The sequence below is a fragment of the Vulpes lagopus genome, chromosome 16 (genome assembly GCF_018345385.1).
Source record: "Vulpes lagopus strain Blue_001 chromosome 16, ASM1834538v1, whole genome shotgun sequence".
Lineage (NCBI taxonomy): Eukaryota > Metazoa > Chordata > Mammalia > Carnivora > Canidae > Vulpes > Vulpes lagopus.
In genome coordinates, this window is record NC_054839.1 from 59096631 (window position 1) to 59120070 (window position 23440).

The window sequence follows — 23440 nt, forward strand, 5'->3', positions numbered from 1 at the left end:
GGAAACAAACTGAGGTTTACTGGAAGGGAGGAGGTAGGTCGAGGAGTTGGGTAGCTGAGTGATGGGTACATGATGCGATGAACACTAGTGTTATACGCAACTGATGAATTAATTAAACCCTATATCTGAAACTAATGATGTGGGATGCCTGGGTGACCCAGTGATCATCTGCTTTTGGCTCAGGGCATGGTCCCAGAGTCCTGGGATCAAGTCCCGCATCAGGCTCTCTCAAGGAGCCTGCTTCTCCTGAAGCCTGTGTCTCTGCCTCTCTCTTTGTGTCTCTCATAAGTAAATAAATAAAATCTTTTTTAAAAAAATGAAACTAATGATGTATTATATTTTGGCTAAATTGAATTTAAATTTTAAAAAACCTGTACAAAGAAATAAAAAAAAAAAAGAGGTTCCTAGCATTTGCACTAAAGGATGATAAAGGACAACTGGCTGGCTGATATATTGTATCAATAGAGTCTTGTGAACATGGTACCAAATCTATTATTAGGAATGTAATAAGAGGTGAAAGAAACTGATTAGGGAAGAGAAACATATTTGAGTATATTTTACAAAGAGTGTAGTAAAATTATCAGGGCTAAACTCTGATTTCTTAAAGGGGTTAATGATTGAAGAACTGGCAGTGCATTTGAGAGAAGTATAAACCTAAGAGCACAACGATTTGTTTCTGTGATATTTGAGGATATTGAAGAATTTCATTGTTAAAGTCCAATAAAGTACTAAGTAATCATTTTATGATATTGTATTTGTAAAATTTGCTAAAATACCCCTTTGCAAATCGAAGTGTCCATGATCTGAATCACAAAATGATGGATAATTTACCAGGGGTCCTCACCTGTCACACTTCTAAGAGTTACTTTGTTTATAAGATTTCTGTGGTCACTAAATCAGATGATATACGTTAAGCTGGGCTATTATTATGATTATGCAATTTTGTGACAATATTTTATCTCAGGTAGAATAATTGCTTTATCATTCATAGTTCTTTCTCCTTACCACATTGTAGTATTGTTTGTAATAAGGTTATGGAAAATTTGCAGTGTTTGTGCAGATGAGTATAAAGTGACATAGGAATCCAGATAATTTGAAGGTACATGAATTCTGCATTTGAAGCTGGACAAAATCTCTCTTTTTTTAAAGATTTTGTTTATTCATGAGAGACAGAGAGAGAGTGTGTCAAAGACATAGGCAGAGGGAGAAGCAGGCTCCCTGAAGGGAGCCCAATGTAGGACTCAATCCCAGCACCCCAGGAACATGCCCTGAGCCTAAGGCAGATGCTCAACCGCTGAGCCACCCGGGCGTTCCATGGACAACATCTCTTGATCAGTTGTCAGAAACCTAGGAGCATGCTTAGAATTCAGGCATGCATCTTTATTACAAAGAGTAGGCTTGGTTTGATCTGTGATGTTGGCAATAGTGAAGTGATTTTCAACAATCTGTGTGTATGTGTGTATAAATTTCTCCTAATGAGCCCACATTTTTTTAGACTTTTAAAAATAATTTTCTTAATTGGTATTAGTGGCATAATTTGAATCCTATAACTTTCTCTGCAGTAACATGAAGGCAGATATTTTTGTCGATTTTGTTTGCTACTCATATAGAGTATACCCGTTACCTAGAACAGAGCCTCACTTGGAATAAGACCTCAATAGATATTTGTCAAATGAATGAATAAATTCCACGTAACTTCTAGTTCTCACTGTTCATTTAATTCATTGAACATGATGTTTATTGAAAACCTATTAGAAGCCACGCTCTAGAGTATAGCATTTAGTAAGACAAGTCAAAATGTTGGCTTTCAGGAAGCTTTTGTTTAGTGGAATAGAAACTGCTCAGCAAACCACTAACCAAGTAACTGCACAAAATAATTTCAGATAGTGACAAGTGCTAGGTAAAAAATAAAATAGATTGATATGGCAGAAAGTATGTGAACATACCCTAGATTTGATGGTCAGGGAAAGTTTTTCTGAAGAGATGACATTTGAGATAATGGAGTAATATGGAGCTAGCCCCCTAAATAAAACCTATGTAGAGATAACTTCCTAGATTTTATAAAATGCATTTTAAAGCCATCCTCTTGCATAATCTCCCAAGGTTCAAGAATCTCCGTGGGGGGAAAAAAGCCCCCAGCCAGAAAATGTGACTAAATTACTTTTTCCTATTGAATTTTTTTCTCTTGGTTATCCTTCACTCTGATTTCTGTGGAAGCTATTTTCTTATCCTCTAGTGTTTCTTGTATTAATTCATTATTTGTTTTTTTTTTTTTTATTTTCCTTAACTCTGCCTTTTCATACTTACTTGGATATTTATTAATTTTCAGTCTTTTCTGTAGAAGTATTTAAAGGTATATGTTTCTTGATAAATACAATTTTGCCTATATTCCAGGGTTTTAACTGAAAATGTTTTAGTTACATTTCACTGCTGTTTATTTCTATTTTTTTGTTATGATTTATTCCTGAACCCACAAATTACTAAAGACGTTTAAAACTTGAAAATATATTTTTAAATTACTGATTCTAATTTAATTGTATATGGAGTACATGCAATATTGATTCTTTGAAATTTGTTAAGACTTGATTTATGGTGTTCTCTATAGTCCATTCTTTTCATTTTCATGTCAGTTCCATATGTGCTTGAAAAGAATATATATTTTCAAATTATTAGATGCAATATTCTTTACATGGCCATTAAACCAAGATTATTGATGGTGTTGCTAAGATCTTCCATATCCTTGATGATTATTGTATACTTGTTCTGTTAATCACTGAGAAAGGTATTAAAATAGACCACCAAAATTGTGGGTTTGGCATTTTCTCTCTGACTTTTTTGCTTTTTTAAAGATTTTATTTATTCATCTGAGAAGAGCGAGACAGAGAAAGAGCATAAGCAGGGTGAGGGGCAGTGAAAGAGGGAGAAGTAGACTCCCTACTAAGTGGAGCCAGACCATGGGGCTCAATCCCGGGACTCCCAGATAACAACCTTAGCCACCCAGGCACCCCCTCTCTGTAACTTTTTTAAATCTAATTTTATTTTCTCTCTTTTTACTATGCAAGCTTAGTCCATCTATATTTATTTTATTAATATATTTGGATTATTTCTAACAATTTATTTTGTGTTTTCCATTCACCCTACTTTTCTTCTTACCTACTTCCCTTGAAGTAAGGGTCTTTCAGTCTGCCTGAAATATTAACCAAGGAGGTGAAAGATCTCTACACTGAAAACTACAAAACGTTAATGAAAGAAATCAAAGAAGACACAAATAAATGGAAAGGTATCCCATGTTTGAGAATTGGAAGAATTAGTGTTGTTAAAATATCCATACTACCTAAAGCCATCTTTAGTTTCACTGCGATCCCTATCAAAATTCCAATGGCATTTTTTATAGAAGAAAAAGCACTCTGAAAATGTATATGGAACCACAAAAGACCTTTGAATATCCAAAGCAATCCTGAAAAAGAAGAACGAAGTGGCAGCATCACACTTCCTGATTTCAGGCTGTATTATAAAGCTGTAGTAATCAAACAGTATGATTCTGGCACAAAAACAGAAACATAGACCAGTGGAAGAGAATCAAGAGCCCAGAAGTAAGCCCATACTTGTATGATCAGCTAACATATGACAAGGGAGCCAAGAACAATGCAGAAAAAACAGTCTCTTCAATAAATGGTGCTGGGACAATTGGATATTCACATGTAAAATAATGAAAATAGACCCTCACCTTAAGCACCACTCACAAAAATTAACTGGAAATGGATCAAAGAGAAAACTACATACAAATTGCTCACTTTGACATTGTTTACAATAATGGAAAAAATTGAAAGCTACCTAAATTCCTTACATTAAGAGAATGGTTAAGTAGTTTATGGTATGGTCATTTGATGAAGTACTTGGAGTGATTAATAGCATGGAAAAGTCTTTTTTTTTTTAATACTAAACTTCAAAAGATACCAAATTGGAGACCTTATATGTATGTTTAAGGGGGGAAATAAAGTCTATGCATAGGGGGATCCCTGGGTGGCGCAGCGGTTTGGCGCCGGCCTTTGGCCCAGGGCGTGATCCTGGAGACCCGGGATCGAATCCCACGTCGGGCTCCCGGTGCATGGAGCCTGCTTCTCCATCTGCCTATGTCTCTGCCTCTCTCTGTGTGTGTGACTATCATAAATAAATAAAAAAATTAAAAAAAAAAAAAAAGTCTATGCATAGGGAACAAGATAGGAAATTTATCAAAATGTTAACAGTGTTTAACATGTTTAACATAGGATAAAAGGACTTCAGGTGTTTTTTCCAGTTTTCTGTTTTTCAGATGTGCTAAATCTAGAATGTATGACCTATATAATGAAAAGAAAACTACTTAAAAAGGTGGGATTAATTTAACATAATTTGAAATGTCCTACTAATTCAGGTATGCTCATCTCAAGTTCTACTTATCAGTTTATTCTTTATCTTTAAAAGATGAATCCTTACCAACTATTGGACCAAATATTCTGTGGTTTGACTCCATCTTTGTTTCAGAGTAAAGCTGATTAACTTTCCAGTAAAAGTGTGTCACTGTATTTTTTTATTCCCTTACTTTTGGCTTAAGTCTGACTCTGACCTCCACAAAAGTAAAGTAATACTTTTTTAACAAATATGTAAAATATGTGTTCCTTCCTATTTTCATAAGGTTATATAGCTCAAATCTGTTCTCCTAGCAACATTTAGTATTTTGTTATACTGATTTGCCCTATTTTGATTGTTATTATTTGCTCTATTTTACTGTTTTGTTTTAATACTTCTTTCTTTCATTTTAAGGTAATTCTGGTACAAGTTAACCCAGGGGAGGCATTTACAATAAGAAGAGAAGATGGACAGTTTCAGTGCATTACAGGTAAGATTACTAATTTGTTATCCTTTGAGATGATAAAAATTTATGATACGTAAAAGATTAAATGCTTATGATTTTTCTTCCTTTCTTTCTCACTACCATCCCCACACCTACACACAAACTCTGAATACCTTACAACTTGATTATTCCAATAGCATCCTAATTAGTCTCTTTTCCCTGGTTTCTTAATTAATCTTACATTCCCCTTCTCAAAAATCTATGGTGAATCCAGTTCAGGTTCCTTAGTCTTTTAAAAAAATTATTGTATCTTTTTAGTCTTGCTTTCACTTTCCCTTTAATACTGTGTCCCTTTATCTTGCTAAATTGGCTCAGTCACTGTCTTCTTGAACTGTCTTGTACTTTTTGTACTATTCTTATCTAGAATCTGCCCTTATCTTTACCATCCCTACCCTATCCAAATCCTACCCCACTGCTTCAAGACTGCATTCAGATTTTATCTGTAGAAGAATTTTTGTAATGTCAATAGCCACACACCCCCCACCACATTTATGACAAACAAATATGTTTCCAGATACTACCATATGTCCTTTGGGAGTAAAAGCACCCACAGTGAAGAACCACCACCCTATGTAAAAAGATCACTGACTTTGGTTTTAGAAAACCTGGGTTTAGCGGATCCCTGGGTGGCTCAGCGGTTTAGCGCCTGCCTTTGGCCCAGGGCACAATCCTGGAGTCCCAGGATTGAGTCCCACGTCAGGCTCCCAGCATGGAGCCTGCTTCTCCCTCCTCCTGTGTCTCTCTGCCTCTCTCTCTCTCTCTCTCTCTCTCTCTCTCTCTATGTCTATTTATTTATAAATAAATAAATCTTAAAAAAAAAAAAAAAAGAAAAAGAAAATCTGGGTTTAAATCCCAACTCTGCTAACTTACTAGTTAGAACTTTTACTTGTTATTTAGCTTCTATCAGGTACATTTCTCATCAGTAAAATTCCTTTCCTTATGAATAGTATTACATGTCTTAGGATGATTGTGAGGGTTAACTAATATGCATGTCAAGGACTCCAAACCCAACCTGGCACAAACAGTGCACTCAGCAAATGGTGGTGGTGGATGCTGTGGTGGTGTTTAATAGAAAGTGACCGTTACATCCTGTGAAACCCCTAACTAATTATTGTGCCATTCATTTAACAAGTAACTCTGTGCTTTCTTCTAGTATTTGTTCTAGTTATATTTTTAAGCTATTTGAATTTTGTATGCTTAACTTGAAATGTTTATTCAGTCTCCAACTAAGTCATAAGCACTTTGAGGGCAGATACCATTTCTTAAATTTCTTTGTATCCCTTTTAGTTCTTGGCCTTCCACATTTTGGGTACCTAATAGTTGTTGCTTTAATTTGAAAAGAGCATGTTACAGCAGCCCAGATGGCTCAGAAGTTTAGCGCCACCTTCAGCCCAGGGTGTGATCCTGGAGACCCTGATAGAGTCCCACGTCAGACTCCCTGCATGGAGCCTGCTTCTCCCTCTACCTGTGTCTCTGCCTCTCTCTCTCTCTCTCTCTCTCTCTGTGTCTCTCATGAGTAAATAAATAAAATCTTAAAAAAAAAAAAGAGCATGTTAGAAGTAGAGTGATCGTATGCTTTATCATCCAAACTGTGATACTTCTGAGAGTGAAAGAGGATCTTGGCAACTACTCTGAAACAACTGTTATCAGACCAAGATTGTCCCAGGTAAACCAGGATGTATGGTACCCCTCCTTTTTACTTGGATAGTCTAATCTATTCAATCAAAGGAGCAATAGGCCTTAGTCCTTCCAGAGGAGTAATTAGCTCAGTAAAAAACTAAAACTTTTAGTCTGCCATCCAAATCTTATATGCCTTCCATTCTCTAAGTCAATTTAAATCTTCTATGTATCAATTAAGGTAACTTCACACACAAATAGGAAGAGTCCACATATTATGAGCATAAACTGGTAGTAGAATTTAGAAGCAATATAGTAAACTTTGCCTATCTTTACTTGCTAATTAGGTTTTTATAAACTAATTTCATTTTTATACTGGATATCTTTTAGAATGTAAGTTTCTAATAGAGCATACATCTTAGGTTTATTTGTACATTTCTTCAAAATCTTTTCAATAAATACTGTTTATGATGGAAGAATTTTAACTAACATTGGTCTTTTCAAACACATCTGCAAATGAGGATACTCATTACTGTTATAGTATGACTTAAAATACAAAAATCATTAATCGCAGTTGCATAACCAGACTTCGAATTTTAAATAACTTCTATTTTAAAAAATTAATTTGTAACTATAATTTGTGAATCTCTTCACTTATAAAATCAATTAAACTGATTTTTATGTAATTATCCCTTCAGTCAGGATCAAAAAAGACTAATTTACAATATGCCTATAGTATTAACAGTCTCTTAGTAGTAGGAATTGACTACCATGTGAAGTTATTTTTTTTTTTTTTCATGTGAAGTTATTTTTAAGCAGGGACACATTTCTCTGCTTTAGTAGGAAAGGGAGATTCCTCTTTGTATTATAGATTTTAAGAGTGGAGACTTTTAAAAAATTCCTGGGCAGTTTTTAAAAACACAGGATAGCATAAGGGTAAAGGGAACCTGGAAGAAAGTAAAAAACTCCCCTTTTTATGTTTTTGTGGTTTGTTTTTTCAATTAAAAGCCGGGATGAAGGTGGAAGGGGTATTAGTGAACAGGGGACTGGGGTAAAGTTTTTGTAAAGACCAGTGTGCCCTCCCTCCAAACAAGAGAAGACAGGATGAGAAAAGACTAATGACTCCTGGAGCTCATTTTCTCCTTTTCTTTCCCTGTGCTATCACTAGTTTCTGTTATGTGACAGATATCTTCCTGAACTAGTTCTAGAGCTAGGTAAAAGGTGAGAGTAGAAATAGAAGCAGAAGCAGAAGATAAAAAAGAGGAAATCTTAAGGGAGGAAAATCATAAGCCAGTGAAGCTCAGAGTAAAATAGGACCCTTGACTCTAATGCTGTCAAGTTAGGAAAACTTTTCTCTTCACAGCCACTAGACCAAGAAAACCTCTACAGTAAAACCTAAAAAACTTAGATAAATCCAGTGTAAATTAGTAAGCATTTGAATTAAAAACTATTCTTTTTATTTTTATTATCTGTCAAGAATTTATAAAACAAAAAGGTTAACAGAAATCACAAGGAACTTTAGAGATCTAGATGATCCCCTTATTTTATTGGAAGTTCATAATTTCCAATTATGAATAATTTCCAATACCCAAAGAGTATTGGTCAAAGTTCAATATAATAATACTTTTGGGCAGAGTTCAATATAATACTTTTTCTACTATAGCATACTTCTTGGAGAGACAAGTTGTTTTTGTTTTTTCATGAATTTACTAATTGTCTCCTGAGGTATTCAGATGTTGAGGCTTCAAAGAAAACTAAGACACAGTTCCTGCCATTCAAGAACACAAAGTAGTAGGGAAGAAAGGGGGGGAATTAGTAGTTGTATTACAGTATGAAATGAACTACTAGAGTTATGCATAAGGTGTTGTAGAAGCATCTGTGATGCAGAGTGATATGTCATGAAGAAAACCTGTCAAGGAGAAAGTGATGTGTGACCTGTCTTTAAGGAAAATAGCAGTTGGCCAAATGACAAAAGGATCTCAAGGAAGCATTTTAGAAAGGAAACTGTATAAAAGCGACAGAAGGAAAGAATAGCTTGACTTTCTTGAATAACTGCAAACAGATCAGATTTGCAAAAATGTTGTATAAAAATCTCCATATAGATGGAGATGAATCAGAAAATGTAGACAGATCTTGAAATGACTTGACTGCCATACTAAGAACTTTAACTTTATTGCAAAGGTGAGGAAGAGCCATTGAAGGAGATTATGCTGGAGAGTTAACATCTAGTTTACAGTTTGGTAAGATTAATGTCTTCCTTGCAATAAAATGAAACAAATACTCTTCTAAAGGCAGTGCAGAGCTTCTGTCTTTTCCTTCTACTCCTAAAAAAGAAAAAAGAAGGAAATAAATTGTTAAGAGCCAGAAACAGGACTTTTTAATATTTGTTTTTCAAAATATGTTTCATATGTTTAATGAAAAGAATGCACTTTGTTCATTGGATTTGATCACTTTTTTATTATTCCATGCCATTTTTTCTGAGTCTTATCCAGAATCTAATGTCTGTCTTCCCTTACTCTTTATCTTATTTCATGTCCTTTTAGATCCTACATTACTCTTAAATATCTAAAAGTATAGTTCCTTGCCTCTTACAACTTTCCAGTTGCCATTCTTCTCATCAGTTAGGTTTATTTATACTGCGTGATTCTGACCCATACCTCATTTTCCCCATCCTAAACCACTATTGCTTTCAGCACAAATGCATTATTTCTTTTGAAATCAGAGTATGATCTTGACTCTTTTTTCTATTAAAAGGTATTTTGAAACTGATCTAACAATTTGATGTTTTTATGTTTTCTTCATGAAATGTTTTGATTTCATTTCAACAGATTATTTTGTATGATGATAGGTATTATGAAAATTAATTCACTCTTGCCTGGTAATTGTATATAAGAAAGTAAAAATTTATTGAAAGAGTAAATCTTCAGGTTTAGTATTAATAAATCTTTGTAATATATGCTAAAGACTGCCCGTCTTAGTCTTGTTTAGTGGGGAAGTATGAAGAATAGAGAATTAGGCAAGGTTTCTGAATTTGGGTTACTGGGAAGGTCCTGGAAGCTTATTTCACAGAGAGTATGACTAGACCCCTTTGTAGAGTTGGCTTTTAATGGTGATAAATTGGTACCTATCCATCAGACATCATCTGTTCTGTGAAGTGTTTGCAGACAAGGTCTTTCTTCAGTTTCTCTCCTCTCCTACTTCTGGATGCCCATACAGAAATAATTGAGGGTAGAAATTACATTTTACGTATGTTTGTAGCCCCGGTGCCTTGCATAGCATTCAGCACATATAGAGTGTTTAATTAAGTTGAATGAGGAAGAGAAAGAACTAATGTTTCTTGACCATTTTCTGTGTGCCAAGCAAATGGAATGTTTATAGACAATTTTTTTCTAAAAACCCTCCTTCCTGAAAGGCATCTATGGCTTGCTTTTTTGTTTTGTTTTATGACTCTTCAAAAAGAATAAATAAGGCCAAAGAATAAGAACTTATTAAATATTTAATGGCTTTGTATTGTTATGGAACTTGTACTTTGGTGTGATTCCATGCTGCTATATGCAAAAGAAAATTATGAAAAAAGCAAAAAGAATATACAAACCAGCTATGCCTAAATAGTTTTTACATCCCTTGGCCCTTCAAATTATATATTTTAGGAAGATAAGCAATGATATTGATGACTGTTTCATTTTATTAAACTAATAGGGGAGTAGTTAAGCACATGGTACCTGGCTTTGAGTTCCAGCTCTATCATATTATTATGTCAGATTATATTATGTGATTTATTATTTTTACATCTTGTCTTACACTTGTTTGTGTAAATAGGCTGTGTGTTTGTGTTCATCATGTAGAACTTGGAACATAATTAGAGATTATTATTAAATTATACTTTTCTTGGACATACTATTTATATATGCACATTCCTAGAATCCAAGACCTGCATCAGACATATAACCCCTAATTATGCTGATCATGGATTAACCAGATCTACATTTTAATGAAATATTTTGCAACATTGCTTTCACAATTATATTTTAGCAGCAATGAAGACTTTTTATTCTTCATCCAGTCATTCATTATTTGTCTTTTAAGACAAAAGTCTGTAAGCTAGCACTCTTTATTTCCTCAAACTTATTTGATGGATTTTCTTATATGTCCTTATAGAAAGATGAAATTTGATCACTAGCCCATTGCCAGTCTAAAGCTTTGTCTTAACATTGTATTCCAGGACTTCATCCTCTAGGGCCTTCTTTGTCTTTCTTTTTGTTTCAGAAATCTTTTTTTTTTTTCCTTTAAGATATTTATTTGAGAGAGAGAGAGAGAGCATGAGCAGGGGGAGGGATTGTGGGAGAGGGAGAAGCAAACTCCCTGCCAAGCAGGAAACCCTACACAGGGCTCAACGCCAGGACCCTGGGATCATGACCTGAGCCGAAGGCAGACACTTAAATGACTGAGCCACCCAGGTACCCCTGTCTTTCTTTAATCAATAGGTTTGACACAATAAATGACATGTTTATAAGATTTTCAGGTGTCAGAAAGGTACCAAGGTACATCTAATAACAATAAATGTCGAGCCTAAGAAATCAGAATATATTGAAATGATAGGTCAAAACCAATAGGATAAAATGTAATAAGAATAAATACAAAGTTTTACATTTTGGTTTGAAATTTAGGTGCACCTGCAATGTATAAATATGTATTAGAGTTCCTTTTTGAAACTGACTTCTGTCTATTAAACACAAAAGAAATTTCTTAAGATAATATTGAGACTCTTCCTCTTCTTTCCTGTATGATGGTTCAGTCTCAAAGCAATTAGGTGGTGCAGAACAATATAAACACTTGTCATAGTTCATAGGGTTGCCATAACTGTATACCAGGGATTAGGTGGCTTATAAACAACAGAAATTTATTTTTCACTATTCTGGAGTCTGGGGAAGTTTGAGGTCAGGGTGCCAGCATGATTTGGTTCTGGTGAGAGCCCTCTTTCAGAGGAAGAAGCAAGGATGCTCTCTGGGTTTTCTTTTTATAAGAGCACTAATCCCATTTTTGAATGCTCCGCTCATGATTTCATCATCACCCAATGGCCTACCTCTGAATACCATCACATTGGATTAGGATTTCAACATACAAACTTCGGAGGAATATATTTAGTCTGTAGCAACACTGCATTGATGTCTGTGGGGTGAGGAGGGAGAGGAGCTGCAGTGCCCCACATTGGGATGTCAGAGCCTAAATTGGGCAAAGAATTCATCATATATGGGAACAGCCTAATTCAGAGAGTCAGAGCCTAGAGTGAGAAGAGAATTCACGCAGCAAGGTATCCTGGTAAAGGGACTCAGAGTAGTCTAAGCAGACTGATGAGAGTATCAATAAGAAGGAGTGGCCTGGTGTGAGGTGTAAGAATCTCAGCAGGATAAAGAAGTAAAAAATACAATGGGGCAGCCCAGTGTAGGGAATTGGTGCCAGAATAAGGTGAGAGTACCTACATGTGAAGGCAATCTGATGTAAGGAGTCACAGCTCAAACAGATCATCTGTGTGGAGGGATAGACTGACATGTGTTGTTGGAGCTTCAGTAGGGTCAGATAATTTACTTGCTGGAGGTGGTCCTTAGGAGAGAGTTAAAGCTCAAGTCAGGTAAAAAAAAAGACACCTACACAGAGGACAGCCTGCTGCTGAATGTGGAGGGCCTCCACAGAGGGACAGCCTGGCATGGGGTGTCATAGCCCCAGCAGAGTGATGAAATGAAAGTGTCCATACAGTAGAGACAGTCATCCAGAAGAGTCAGAGCCCAAGCAGTGTGAGGGCATTCATAGGATAGGAGGGACTTGGTTTGAGGTGTCAGAGTCCAAATGAGGTGAGGAGGATATCTACATGGAAGGTAGGGGATGGGGTCCAGCAAGGAGAATAAGATCCTGAGCATGGTGAGGAGAGTATCTCTCTGGCATGGCAAGATATATGAAAGCCCAAGGAAGTCTCCCTCCACACATGGGACACTCTGGTGTAGAAAATGAGAACCTGAGTGGGGTGAGGAGGGCATCCCCATAGAATATTCTGGAATCTATTTTCAGAGCCCAACCGGGGTAAGGAGGTAGTCCACAATTGTGGACTGAGGGGTAGAATGGTCTCATGTGGGGAGTCAGAACCCAAATGCGATAAAAAGTGGAGCGGGTGGTCCAGGACTGGGTGTTAGAGCTTGTGTCTGATGACATGGAGCCAAGGTGAGAAGGACATCAATGTTGGGGTTGTGGGGGGTGGGGCAGGCTCAACAGGGGGAGTTGGAGCCTTGAGTGGGATAAGGCCATCCATTCTGGGAGACAGAGTGGAGTTAGGACAACCTCTGCCAGGGCAGGAATGGTGGCAGACATAGAAAATTGATTATATACCCAGGGGACTAATCAAAGAAACAGTTATATTAATGATAGCTGGGTATCTTACTATATAAGGAGTTTTAGATGTGAAGAGGGAAGAAATTAGAATGAATCCTGTGGAAACTGAATCTGAAATATCAGACATTCCTGACTCTGGGTAGGGGACAGAGAAAGTACAAGATGAGACTATAGAACATATTATCATTCCAAAAAAGAGAAGTGCTCAAAATGAATGAAGACATGTGTCACGTGTGCTCCATGATAATGATACATTAAGAAGAACATAATCTCATTTCTGTGATATTTCTGCCACAAATACACTATCTGAATCCAAACGCAAAGAAATAATAGACAAACCCAAATCAAGAGACATTCTACAAAATAGCCCATAATCTTCAAAAGTGAAGATTGTAAAAGTCAAGGAAAGACTGAGAAACTGTTCAGGCTGAGTGACTAAAGGAACATGCCAACTAAATGCAACATGTGATTCTGAACTAGATGCTTTTGCCTATTATTAGGACGATTGGTGAATCTTGAATGGTATTTGGAAAATTAGATGGTTTATTAGTTTCTTAGGGCTGCCATAAGAAACTGAGTGGGTTAAAACAACAGAAATTTAATGTCTCATAGTTCTAGAGCTAGAAGTCGAAGATCAAGGTGTCAGCAGGATTGATTCCTTCTGAGGGAGAATTCATGCCTCTCCTAGTTGCTGGTGATGACCAGCAATTCTTTTAATTTCTTGGCTTTTAAAGGTATTGCTTTAATCTGTTTCCTTCTCCACATATCATTCTCCCAGTCTCTCTGTGTCTTCATATGGCTGTCTTGTTATAAGGATACCATATTGGATTAAGGGCACCCTCTGCTCCAACATGACTTCGTCTTTCATCTTAACTAATTTTAAGTTGCAATGACCCCATTCCCAAATAAAGTTGTATTCTGAGGGTAGTGGTACTTAAGCATATCTTTTTTTAGAAGATACAATTCAGTCCATAACAGATAGTAATAAGGTAGCAGTGTTGATTTTCTGGTTTTGACGGTTGTATTGTTATATCAGATAATGTCCTGGTTTATAGGAAATGCATACTAACATACTCTATAACTGATGGGTCGTCATGTCAGCATCTTTCTTTCAAATGGTTAGGTAAGAAAGTTCGTGTGTGTGTGTGCGTGTATAAAGATTTTATTTATTTATTCATGAGAGACACAGAGAGGCAGAGACATAGGCAAAGGGAGATGGGACTCGATCCCAGAACCTTGGGATCACAACCTGAGCCAAAGGCAGAAGCTCAACCACTAAGCAACCCAGGTGCCCTAGGAAGAAAGTTCTCTGTGCCAGCTGGACATGCAGCCTTTTTAAAATAAATCTATGATTGTTTCAAATTTTTTGACTATGATTAAGGAAATGATATTCTGTGTCTCTAGAATCTTTGGGAAGACTAAAGAACCAGACTCAAAGCTAAGCTTCAGGAACAGTGCCCCCCAAACCATGCTATAAAACCTGTCTGATCAGGAAGGCATCATCAATGCCAAGATTGCACCTGTGTCCTTTCTTTGCTGAGAACACAATATTACTTGCTTACAGCACAGGTGCCACTTGTGCTACCCACCTTCTAGGTTATTAGCACCCGTAGGACCAGTGGTCTTTACCTTGCACCAAGGTGATTCCTCCAGCATACAAAGGAGTTTCATATTCTGTGCACCAAAACAAATGACAGTATCCACTACAGTACAAGAAGGGAAATCTTTATGAATAACACTTGTTTATTTTAGTAGAACTAGAGCTAAGTATGAGTCACATATTGAATCTTGTTTGCAAAATTGAAATCAAACGAAATCTTCCTGCAAAAAAAAAAAAAATATATATATATATATAAAGTTCAAAACAGATGGCATATTATTTTGGTTAAGTGGTATTCTTTTAACATTTTTGAAGTATTGACAGATTGAACCCAGGTGAGTAACCAGGAGAGGGCAGTGTTAAGAAATTATTCTTGTAAAAGACTATAAAAATACTTGAAGGTTGTTTAATCCAGAAGATAGCTATGACTTGAAGATATTGTTCTCTGCACCTTTACAGGGCAAAATTTAGACTAACAGGTGAGAGTTATAGGGAAGCAAATTTTGACAGGGAAGAAATGTCGAAAAATTATGACTCTATAAAAATGGAGTCCTTGATTTATTTTACCTGAGTCCCATCATTGTATGTGCTCGTACACTGTTGAGTGGTATTATGGAAGTAATTCTTGCATAAAAAAGACGATTGAGTATGTCTTGAGAGATACTGAGAGAAAGACAGAGACACAGGTAGAGGGAGAAGCAGGCTTCCTGTGGGGAGCCTGATTCAGGACTCTATCCTGGGACCCTGGGATTACAACATGAGCCTAAAGCAGATGCTCAACCGCTGAGCCACCCAGGTGTCCCTCCAATATTTATTCCAACTAAAGATTGTTTGATTCCAAAATTACCTGTTAACCAAACTAAGGTCTCTTTAGTTAATTCTGGAAATGAGTACCTTGACTGAGAGTCTTCAGTTTAACAAGTGTGTCTGTGATGGGCATATTTCATGAAGTAGTTGAGCTAATGATGGTTATTGCTCACAACAGACCTATGAACAAGATGCCAACTACTTAATTTATTAATCCTCATTCCTAATGAAATAAACACTTGAAAGAGACACTTTAACCTTCTGGATTTTATAGGGGCAGGAACAATGATGCTGTGTTAGTCTTGGTACATAAAATCTTATTTAACTAGTGTTCAGGGATTATTAACTTCTTCTATTTGATTTCCTTAATGATAGAAGTTGTCTCTTTTTCATCTCTGTGCTAAAATAATGCCTTTAGGTTAGTAGGCATGCTGTCAATATTTATTGAAAATGACTGCTAAAATATCTTTACATTGGTATACTTGTTTACCTTGTTGACTACTATATACTAAAAATACACTTTCTACTTAGAACTATTTTAGTGCATCAGAGTCTTCACTGGGAGTACCAGTTAAGATTGTAGAGTAACATGGACATGTTAACTTAAGTATGTAAATAGTGAATCAAAGATAATACTGGGATGCTGATTTCACCACCCTGGATTTCTGCTTGTTCCCTTAGTATCTGATTCCTAGGTGTAGAAAAGGTGTCCCAAGTGAATTCAAGTTCGTTGAGAGGTATTAACCTTTGCTTTCTCATATCTCACTGTAATTAGGGGAGCCAATAACATACCAGTCTCAGAGTTTGTTGATTCTGAGCCTCTTCACCCCTAGAGTTAGTATGTGACATCAGGCTCTACCTTTGAGTCCTGCTGTTTTCCTTTTTGCTTCCAAGTAGCTGTGAGCAGCTTCTCAGCAGTTACTAATATTTTCTCACCATTGTTGCTACTGATGTTGCTTTCCATTCTGCATGGGAAACCTTGATTCCAAAATTACCTGTTAACCAAACTAAGGTCTCTTTAGTTAATTCTGGAAATGAGTACCTTGACTGAGAGTCTTCAGTTTAACAAGTGTGTCTGTGATGGGCATATTTCATGAAGTAGTTGAGCTAATGATGGTTATTGCTCACAACAGACCTATGAACAAGATGCCAACTACTTATTGGGATTTATTTGACCCTTGTTGGTTTCACCGTCACCTCATCCAAGAAGTGATTAGCACCATTGCTCCTGGAGCAGTAATTACAGACACTTTGTTCCCTTTTTTCTTCTCTTGGCTGTTGCTGCTGTTCATCACTGCTTTTCTATCTTCACCCTCTCTCTTCTGCCCTTCATTCTAACTCTTCCTGCCATTATAGGAGTTTTTGAAGTAAGGAAAGGTTAGTCCCAACCAGTAAATACCACTTTGTCTTTCTCTGTGTGTTCTGGGATCATGGTGAGTATAACCAAATGTCTGTCTTCCTTGCAGTTAGTCTGCTCTTTCATATTTGTTATCTCCTTTGCAGACCATTTTCTAGCAAGTCTCCTGAACTCATCCAGATGACTTTTGAGGTCCTTAATAAATACAGTTTTTATTAAATACTTATAAGCCCTGTATCCCATTAATACCAGCTCTGTTACCCAAGAGTCATTTCTCTGACCTCCAAAAGTTGGGAGTGCCTGGCCTTGTTTTTCTCTGCTTGTCTGAATCTCTTACACTCATCACATCTAATCAAAAGCCCTTTTCTCTCAGGATGTCTTTCTGGGGGAGAGAAGAGGAAGATGGTGTTGTCATGCAAGTAGGACTCCTTGTTGATTTCCTGTGATACAGCTGAAATCCCCAAGACATGTGTATACAAACTGTACCTCAGACCCCATGACTTCTCATTAGATATATTAGGAATTAGGTATTAAAAATATCTCTGTGGGCAGCCTGGGTGGCTCAGCGGTTTAGTGCCGCCTTCAGCCCAGGGCCTGATCCTGGAGACCTGGGATCAAGTCCCACGTCAGGCTCCATGAATGGAGTCTGCTTCTCCCTCTGCCTGTGTCTCTGCCTCTCTCTCTCTCTCTCCTCTCTGTGTATTCTCATGAATAAATAAATAAAATCTTTTTTAAAAATTTAAAAAATAAAAATACCTCTGAAACTTATTAGAAGTTAAATGTCTATTGTTTTAGATATGGTGCAGTTATTATAAGTAGCAGCATGAAATACTGTACCTATAGCTTTTCTTCCTAAATTCACAACAGTAGAACTTCAAAGAAATAAGTAACAAAGATATGTGAATGAATTAATGGTGCATTGTAAAAGGCACGGGTCTGGGAGTAAGTCAAGCTGGGTTCTAGACCAATGGGTGGAAGTTATAGGAAAACAGATTTAGCTCAGTATGAGGAAGAACTTTGTGATAAACAGAACTGTCAAAAGGGTCAGGACTAATCGGTTCCCATCCATCTTTGTAGGTGGTAATGCATATGCTGGCTCATCACTTGATGATGCTATTAGGAGTTTTAATTTCTTTCAAGTGGATGGTTGGAGTTGATGCCTTTTAAGATTCTTCACAAGTCTAAAATTTTATGATTCTGTAGCTTTGGGAAGATTACTTAAATTCTGGTCATTATTTTACACATATGGGAAATAAGAGTGGGCAAGTGCAGATTTGATTCAATAAGTTTCCACCAGCTCTCAAGTTTGTAGTATTTTTAAGTATGCTAGTAGGCTATATTTTAAATATATTTTAGTAATACATCAGTATTCTAAGAGTTTTTTTTAATAAGACCACGATTATCTTTGGCCCACTGACTTTCCATCACTACAGATCTGACTGAGCTTACCCAAGTTCCTTAGGTTCTACGTAAATTATAAATAACTCAAGTAGAAACCACATGGATTCTTATCCCCATATGAGTAGGCATTATTTTACAACTTAGCAAACTAAACCATGGAAAACTTAGGTCCTTTATATATTACTTAGAAAATCTTTTCTTTTTTTTTTTAAAGATTTTATTTAACTATTCATGAGAGACACCCAGAGAGACAGGCAGAGACACAAGCAGAGGGGAGAAGTAGGCTCCCTGCGGGGAACCCGATGCAGGACTCCATCCCAGGACTCCATGGCCTGAGTCAAAGGCAGGAACTCAACCACTGAGCCACCCAATACCCCCTACTTAGAAAATCTTAACCCCCTTAGAAAATGCTCTAAAGCATAGGTAACTATTTTTCATACTGGTAGAAAATCACATTATTACATTAAAGACTTTGCCCTTTATAATCCCTCCCCCCAAATACAAAACATCAGTTCTAGTAGAGAGGCTTAAAATACTAGTTTTGAAACATTAATGGGTCTTGTTTGTGAAAATGAATCATGACAGATCATCCATTCATAAATTCAGCCTATTTTAGGTTGTGTGAATGACTATGACTCATCCTGAGTACATTGTGTAACAGTCCCAGGTTGTCCCTAAAAGCTATTAAGTGCTACTTTTTGAGGGAAACCATATTTATATATGACTTAGTTAAGAGAAAATTGCAACATTTCTGCTAAAAAGGAAAATATAGGCAAATTCAGTTGTCCTCAATTCTTTATGTTCCTAATGAATAAAATCACTGTTCTTCTGGAAGTAGAAAATCTAAACCAGTTTAAAAATCAGTGACAAAAATCTTGATTAAAAAATTCTTAATGAGTAATGGCAAAAAGAAATTAAGACCCAGAAATACAGATATGTGACATAGCTTGTGTTAACTTTTCAGTGTTTATAAACCTGTTGCACTCTAATACTTTTTATTATTGGTTAGTGACTTAAGTGGACCTGTCATCTCTGAACTGGCCTCACAAAATGGTATTTTAATAAATACACAGAAATATGAATGTAAAATATTTATTTTGGGTGCAGTTCTTTCTCCTCTTCAAGTGACCCTGATTTCCCTTTTAGGAAAGAAACCACTTATTAAAGGTAGATTACGAGGTGGAAACTTATGAAGATAAGAGATTGACTTAGGATGGAAAGATTAAGCAATTTTAAGAGCAAGAATGAAAAATGAATTTGGATGCTTTAAATAATTCGAAGTAGAAAAAGCTAAAGGATCTTTAAGCAGATTTTAAACTCTTAGAACCACATATCTAGAACAGTTTCTGTTTAGTTTGATTTTTAAAGCTGCGTTTTGAATATATAATACTAAATGGTTATAAAATAAGTATGTTTAAGTAAAAGAAAATGATAACATGCTTTCATGAGAGAGAGGTTGGTTAGCTTTTGAAATTAAATGACCATTTATGTGATAAGTTATTTATGTTTAAAAATAGTTATAACATTCTAGATAATAGAAAATTAGAAATATTTTGCTTAGCATAATACTCTCTAGTTCTATCCACGTTGTAGCAAATGGCAAGCAAAATAAGTCGGTCCGAGAAAGACAATTATCATAGGATCTCACTCATATGTGGAATTTAAGAAACAAAACAGAGGATCATAGAGGAAGAGAGGAAAAAAAAAACCAAGACAAATCAGAAAGGGAGACAAACCGTAAGAGACTAATCATAGGAAAAAAAAACAGGATTGCTGAAGGGGAGAAAGGAGAGGGGTGGGAGATGGGGTAACTGGATGATGGGCATTAAGGAGGGCAGGTGATATAATGAGCACTGGGTATTATATAAGACTGATGAATCACTGACCTCTACATCTGAAACCAATAATACATTATATGTTAATTAATTGAATTTAAATTTTAAAAAATGCTGAGAGGGCAGCCCGGGTGGCTTAGCGATTTAACGCCGCCTTCAGCCCAGGGCGTGATCCTGGGGACCGAGGATCAAGTCCCACATCGGGTTCCCTGCATGGAGCCTGCTTCTCCCTCTGCCTGTGTCTCTGCCTCTCTCTCTCTCTCCCCTCTCTGTGTATTCTCATGAATAAATAAATAAAATCTTTAAAAAAAAAATGCTGAGAAACAAAATAGAAGCCTTCAAAGAGGAAAAAACTCAAAATAATGTGTATAGAAAAATTTTGCTCTCTGTTCTTAATTTCTCAAATACTACTTCTCCCTAAATTATTATGGTTAAATTTTTATTAGAATCAAATGTTCATTGGCCTTCTATTAGAATTAGCATCATTATTTATCTGCTTACGTTGTTAGCCCAAAAGACGTACTGTCTTTACTGAACATTCAAATTTTTTTAATCTTAACATTTTTAACCTTTTACATATGAAACAAGGAAATACGTAGTTATAATGAATTCTATTCCGGCATAATATAGGCAGTCAGTAAATATTTGTTAATTGAAAAAATGACCTCAAATAATTATGTGCAACATACAGGTAGTCTCTTCTTTTTCTTTACTTCCCATGGTTTTCCCTGAAATACTTTCTTAAAACCCTATTTTCTGATGAATCCAAAGGGATTGTGTTTGGGCTGTGTTGATTTTATTTAGCTTTGTACATCTCAGCTTGACTTCAGAATTCTCATAGCATGGAAAAATAACCCATAACAGGTAGTAACCATGGTGATTGTAAAATACTACTACCTCTAGAGAATTACTGTGTCACACTTCTGTGAAGGTCATCGGCAACCTCTGTATTGCCTATATGAGTGGGCTTCGTTCTCATCAAAATTAACCTCTCCCTCAGGATTTGACACAGTATTTTATTCCCTCCTTGGAACACTCTTCTTTTGACTTTTCCTTTTATAGTTTACATATTCTCCTGGTTTTCCTCCTATTTCTCTGACAATTCCTCTTCAAATCCTTTTCAATATGTATTAAGATATGAGGTTCATACCCTAGTCCTCTTGTGACTGAGGACAAATAACTGTATAAATCCTCTTAGAGTGGTAGAGACAGAAAGTAGACTAGTGATTGCTAGGGGGCCAGGAGGGAAATGAGTTACTGTTTAGTGGGTACAGAGTTTCAGCTTTGAAAGATAAAGTTCTGGAGGTGGGTGGTGGTAATTATTTTTTTTCCCTCAATGACGGTAATTATTGCACAACAGTGTTCTTTTAAAAAAAAAGATTTTATTTACTTGAGAGAGAGAGCACACATTTGCACAAAGAAGGGGAGGGAGAAGCAGACCTGTGCTGAGCAGGGAGCTTGATGTGGGGATGACCCAAGCCAAAGGCAGACGCTTAACTAACTGAGCCACCTAGGCGCCCCACATACAAAAGTGTTCTTAATGCCCCTAAGCTGTGCACTTGAAAATAGTTAAATAGTTAATATTATCTATATTTTAACCACAAATTTCAAAAAGGAAATACTAAAAATTTAATTTTAGTTTTTACCAAAAAAAAAAAAGTATAAAAGATACCTGAAGGCAGAGTGTAAATGATGTGGTAGGCAGCAGAATTCCAAGATCGCCCTCAAGGGCATTGCATCCTATTGTACACACCATGAATAGGATGAATTTTATTTCCCTGATAAGCATATTACACAGTGCAGTTGACTTTCAAGAAAAGAGAGATGATTTGGGCTGAACCTCACCTAATCAGGTGAGCCCCTAAAAAGGGACTGGGTTCTTCTAGAAGGAAGAGATTAAGGAAAGGGCCATATAGCAAGGAAGCGGGTGGCCTCTACCTGAGAGTGGCTTCCAGATGACATCAGCAGTGAAATGAGGGTCTTAGTCCTACAGCCACAGAATCTAATTCTGCCCCAACCACATGAGGTTGGAAGAGGACTCCAGCCTCCAGATGAAAATACACCCTGGTCAGCACTTTGATTTTCACCTTGTGAACCCTGAGCACAGAACCTAGTCACACTGTGCCCAGACTTCTGAAGTACAGAACTGTGAACTAATAAATGGGTGGTTTTTTACAACCACTAAATGTGTGTTAATGTTACACAGCAATTGAAAACTAAGGGAAATAATATGAACTTTTTTCTCACATGAATTAGAGTTCGGAGGCAGGCAGTTAGTGCTTGTATTGAGTTCTCTTCCCCAAAGGTAGTACGGGGATCCAAATTACTTCTGTCTTGGTCTTCCATCCCTAGGATATTGTGCTCATCTGCATGAACTAAGGTGGCTTACCACCATGTCTGTGTCCCAGACAAAGGGGGAAGAGAAAAGAAGAGATTTGAGGTACACCGTCTTTCTTTAAAGACATACCCTGGAGATTGTACGCATCACTTCTCACATTTCATTGGCCATAGCTTAGTTGTATACAATATTGGAAAGTAATGAATAAATGTCACAGAGTACAAAAAAATGATAATCTTGAAAGATCCTCCAAAAGAAATTATAGTGTTTGTGAAGTGGTGGTACATGAAATGGGGAACAAGGATGGAATGAAAGTTTTCTCTCTATACTTTTTTACATTTTTCATTTTTGAATCTTCTAAATGTACTTCCTATTAAAAACAGTATTTCAAGTAAATAAAACAAGGGCTGTATATAAGAAACTTCCACCTCTCTTCTTACCAAAAAAATACTTACTTTTCCTCAGCAACATTTCACCTGTCCCTTTGGGATTAGTGTCTCACCATTCTTATTCTTTGTCCTGCAACAAAATTAGATTTTTGAGCTTTTCAGCCAATGATCTTGGCCCAAAGGAGTTATGTATGTCAGATACACACAGGATTAAGTTACATCAGGTATTCTTAAATGTTTGATACATTCAAATATATTTTATGGTAATTAATAGTAAAAGGTCATTCCACTTTTCTTGTCATTGCATATGCACGGTATTTTAACTACATTTTAGGCCATATCAGTTTTTATTGGTGACTATTTATAGCAGAACCTTACTATACATAAAGTTGAGAGCAGTGCATTCTAGATTTGAAATATCCATCTTGACAATTCACTTGCTAGTAAGTTTAGAACTAGCTATATGAAGCAATTACGTCTTAAGTGAGATGGAGATAATGTGATTTGATCAAATCTGCCTAACTAGATGTATAAACTGGGGAAAACCATGCTTCCTAAACAGACTTCATTAAAACTTGTCACAGAAATCCATTTAGGCATGTATTACACCTAAGTAGTTTTATGGCCTTTTAAGAACGTTAGTCCCAAACTGATTAGGATCCAAATTTATTTACAGAAAGATCTGTGTTATTTTTGCATGTTTATTTTTACATCTACACAGATTGGCCTTTTAAAACACTACCTTTTTTTATTTTATTTTTTTTTTACTACGGTAAATACAAACCAAAAATCCTTGCTTTCTCCTATTTTTTTATAGTGCCCTT

General features: G+C 36.3%; 1 protein-coding gene across 2 annotated transcripts in view; it reads left to right on the plus strand.

Annotated features, from left to right (window-relative positions):
* FNDC3A (fibronectin type III domain containing 3A) overlaps positions 1-23440 on the plus strand; it is a 171503-nt gene that overhangs the window by 51888 nt on the left and 96175 nt on the right. For both annotated transcript variants that reach the window (XM_041730968.1, XM_041730969.1), the window contains exon 3: positions 4801-4876. In XM_041730968.1, the coding sequence (XP_041586902.1) occupies positions 4801-4876 (76 nt within the window). The remainder of the gene's footprint in view (positions 1-4800; positions 4877-23440) is intronic.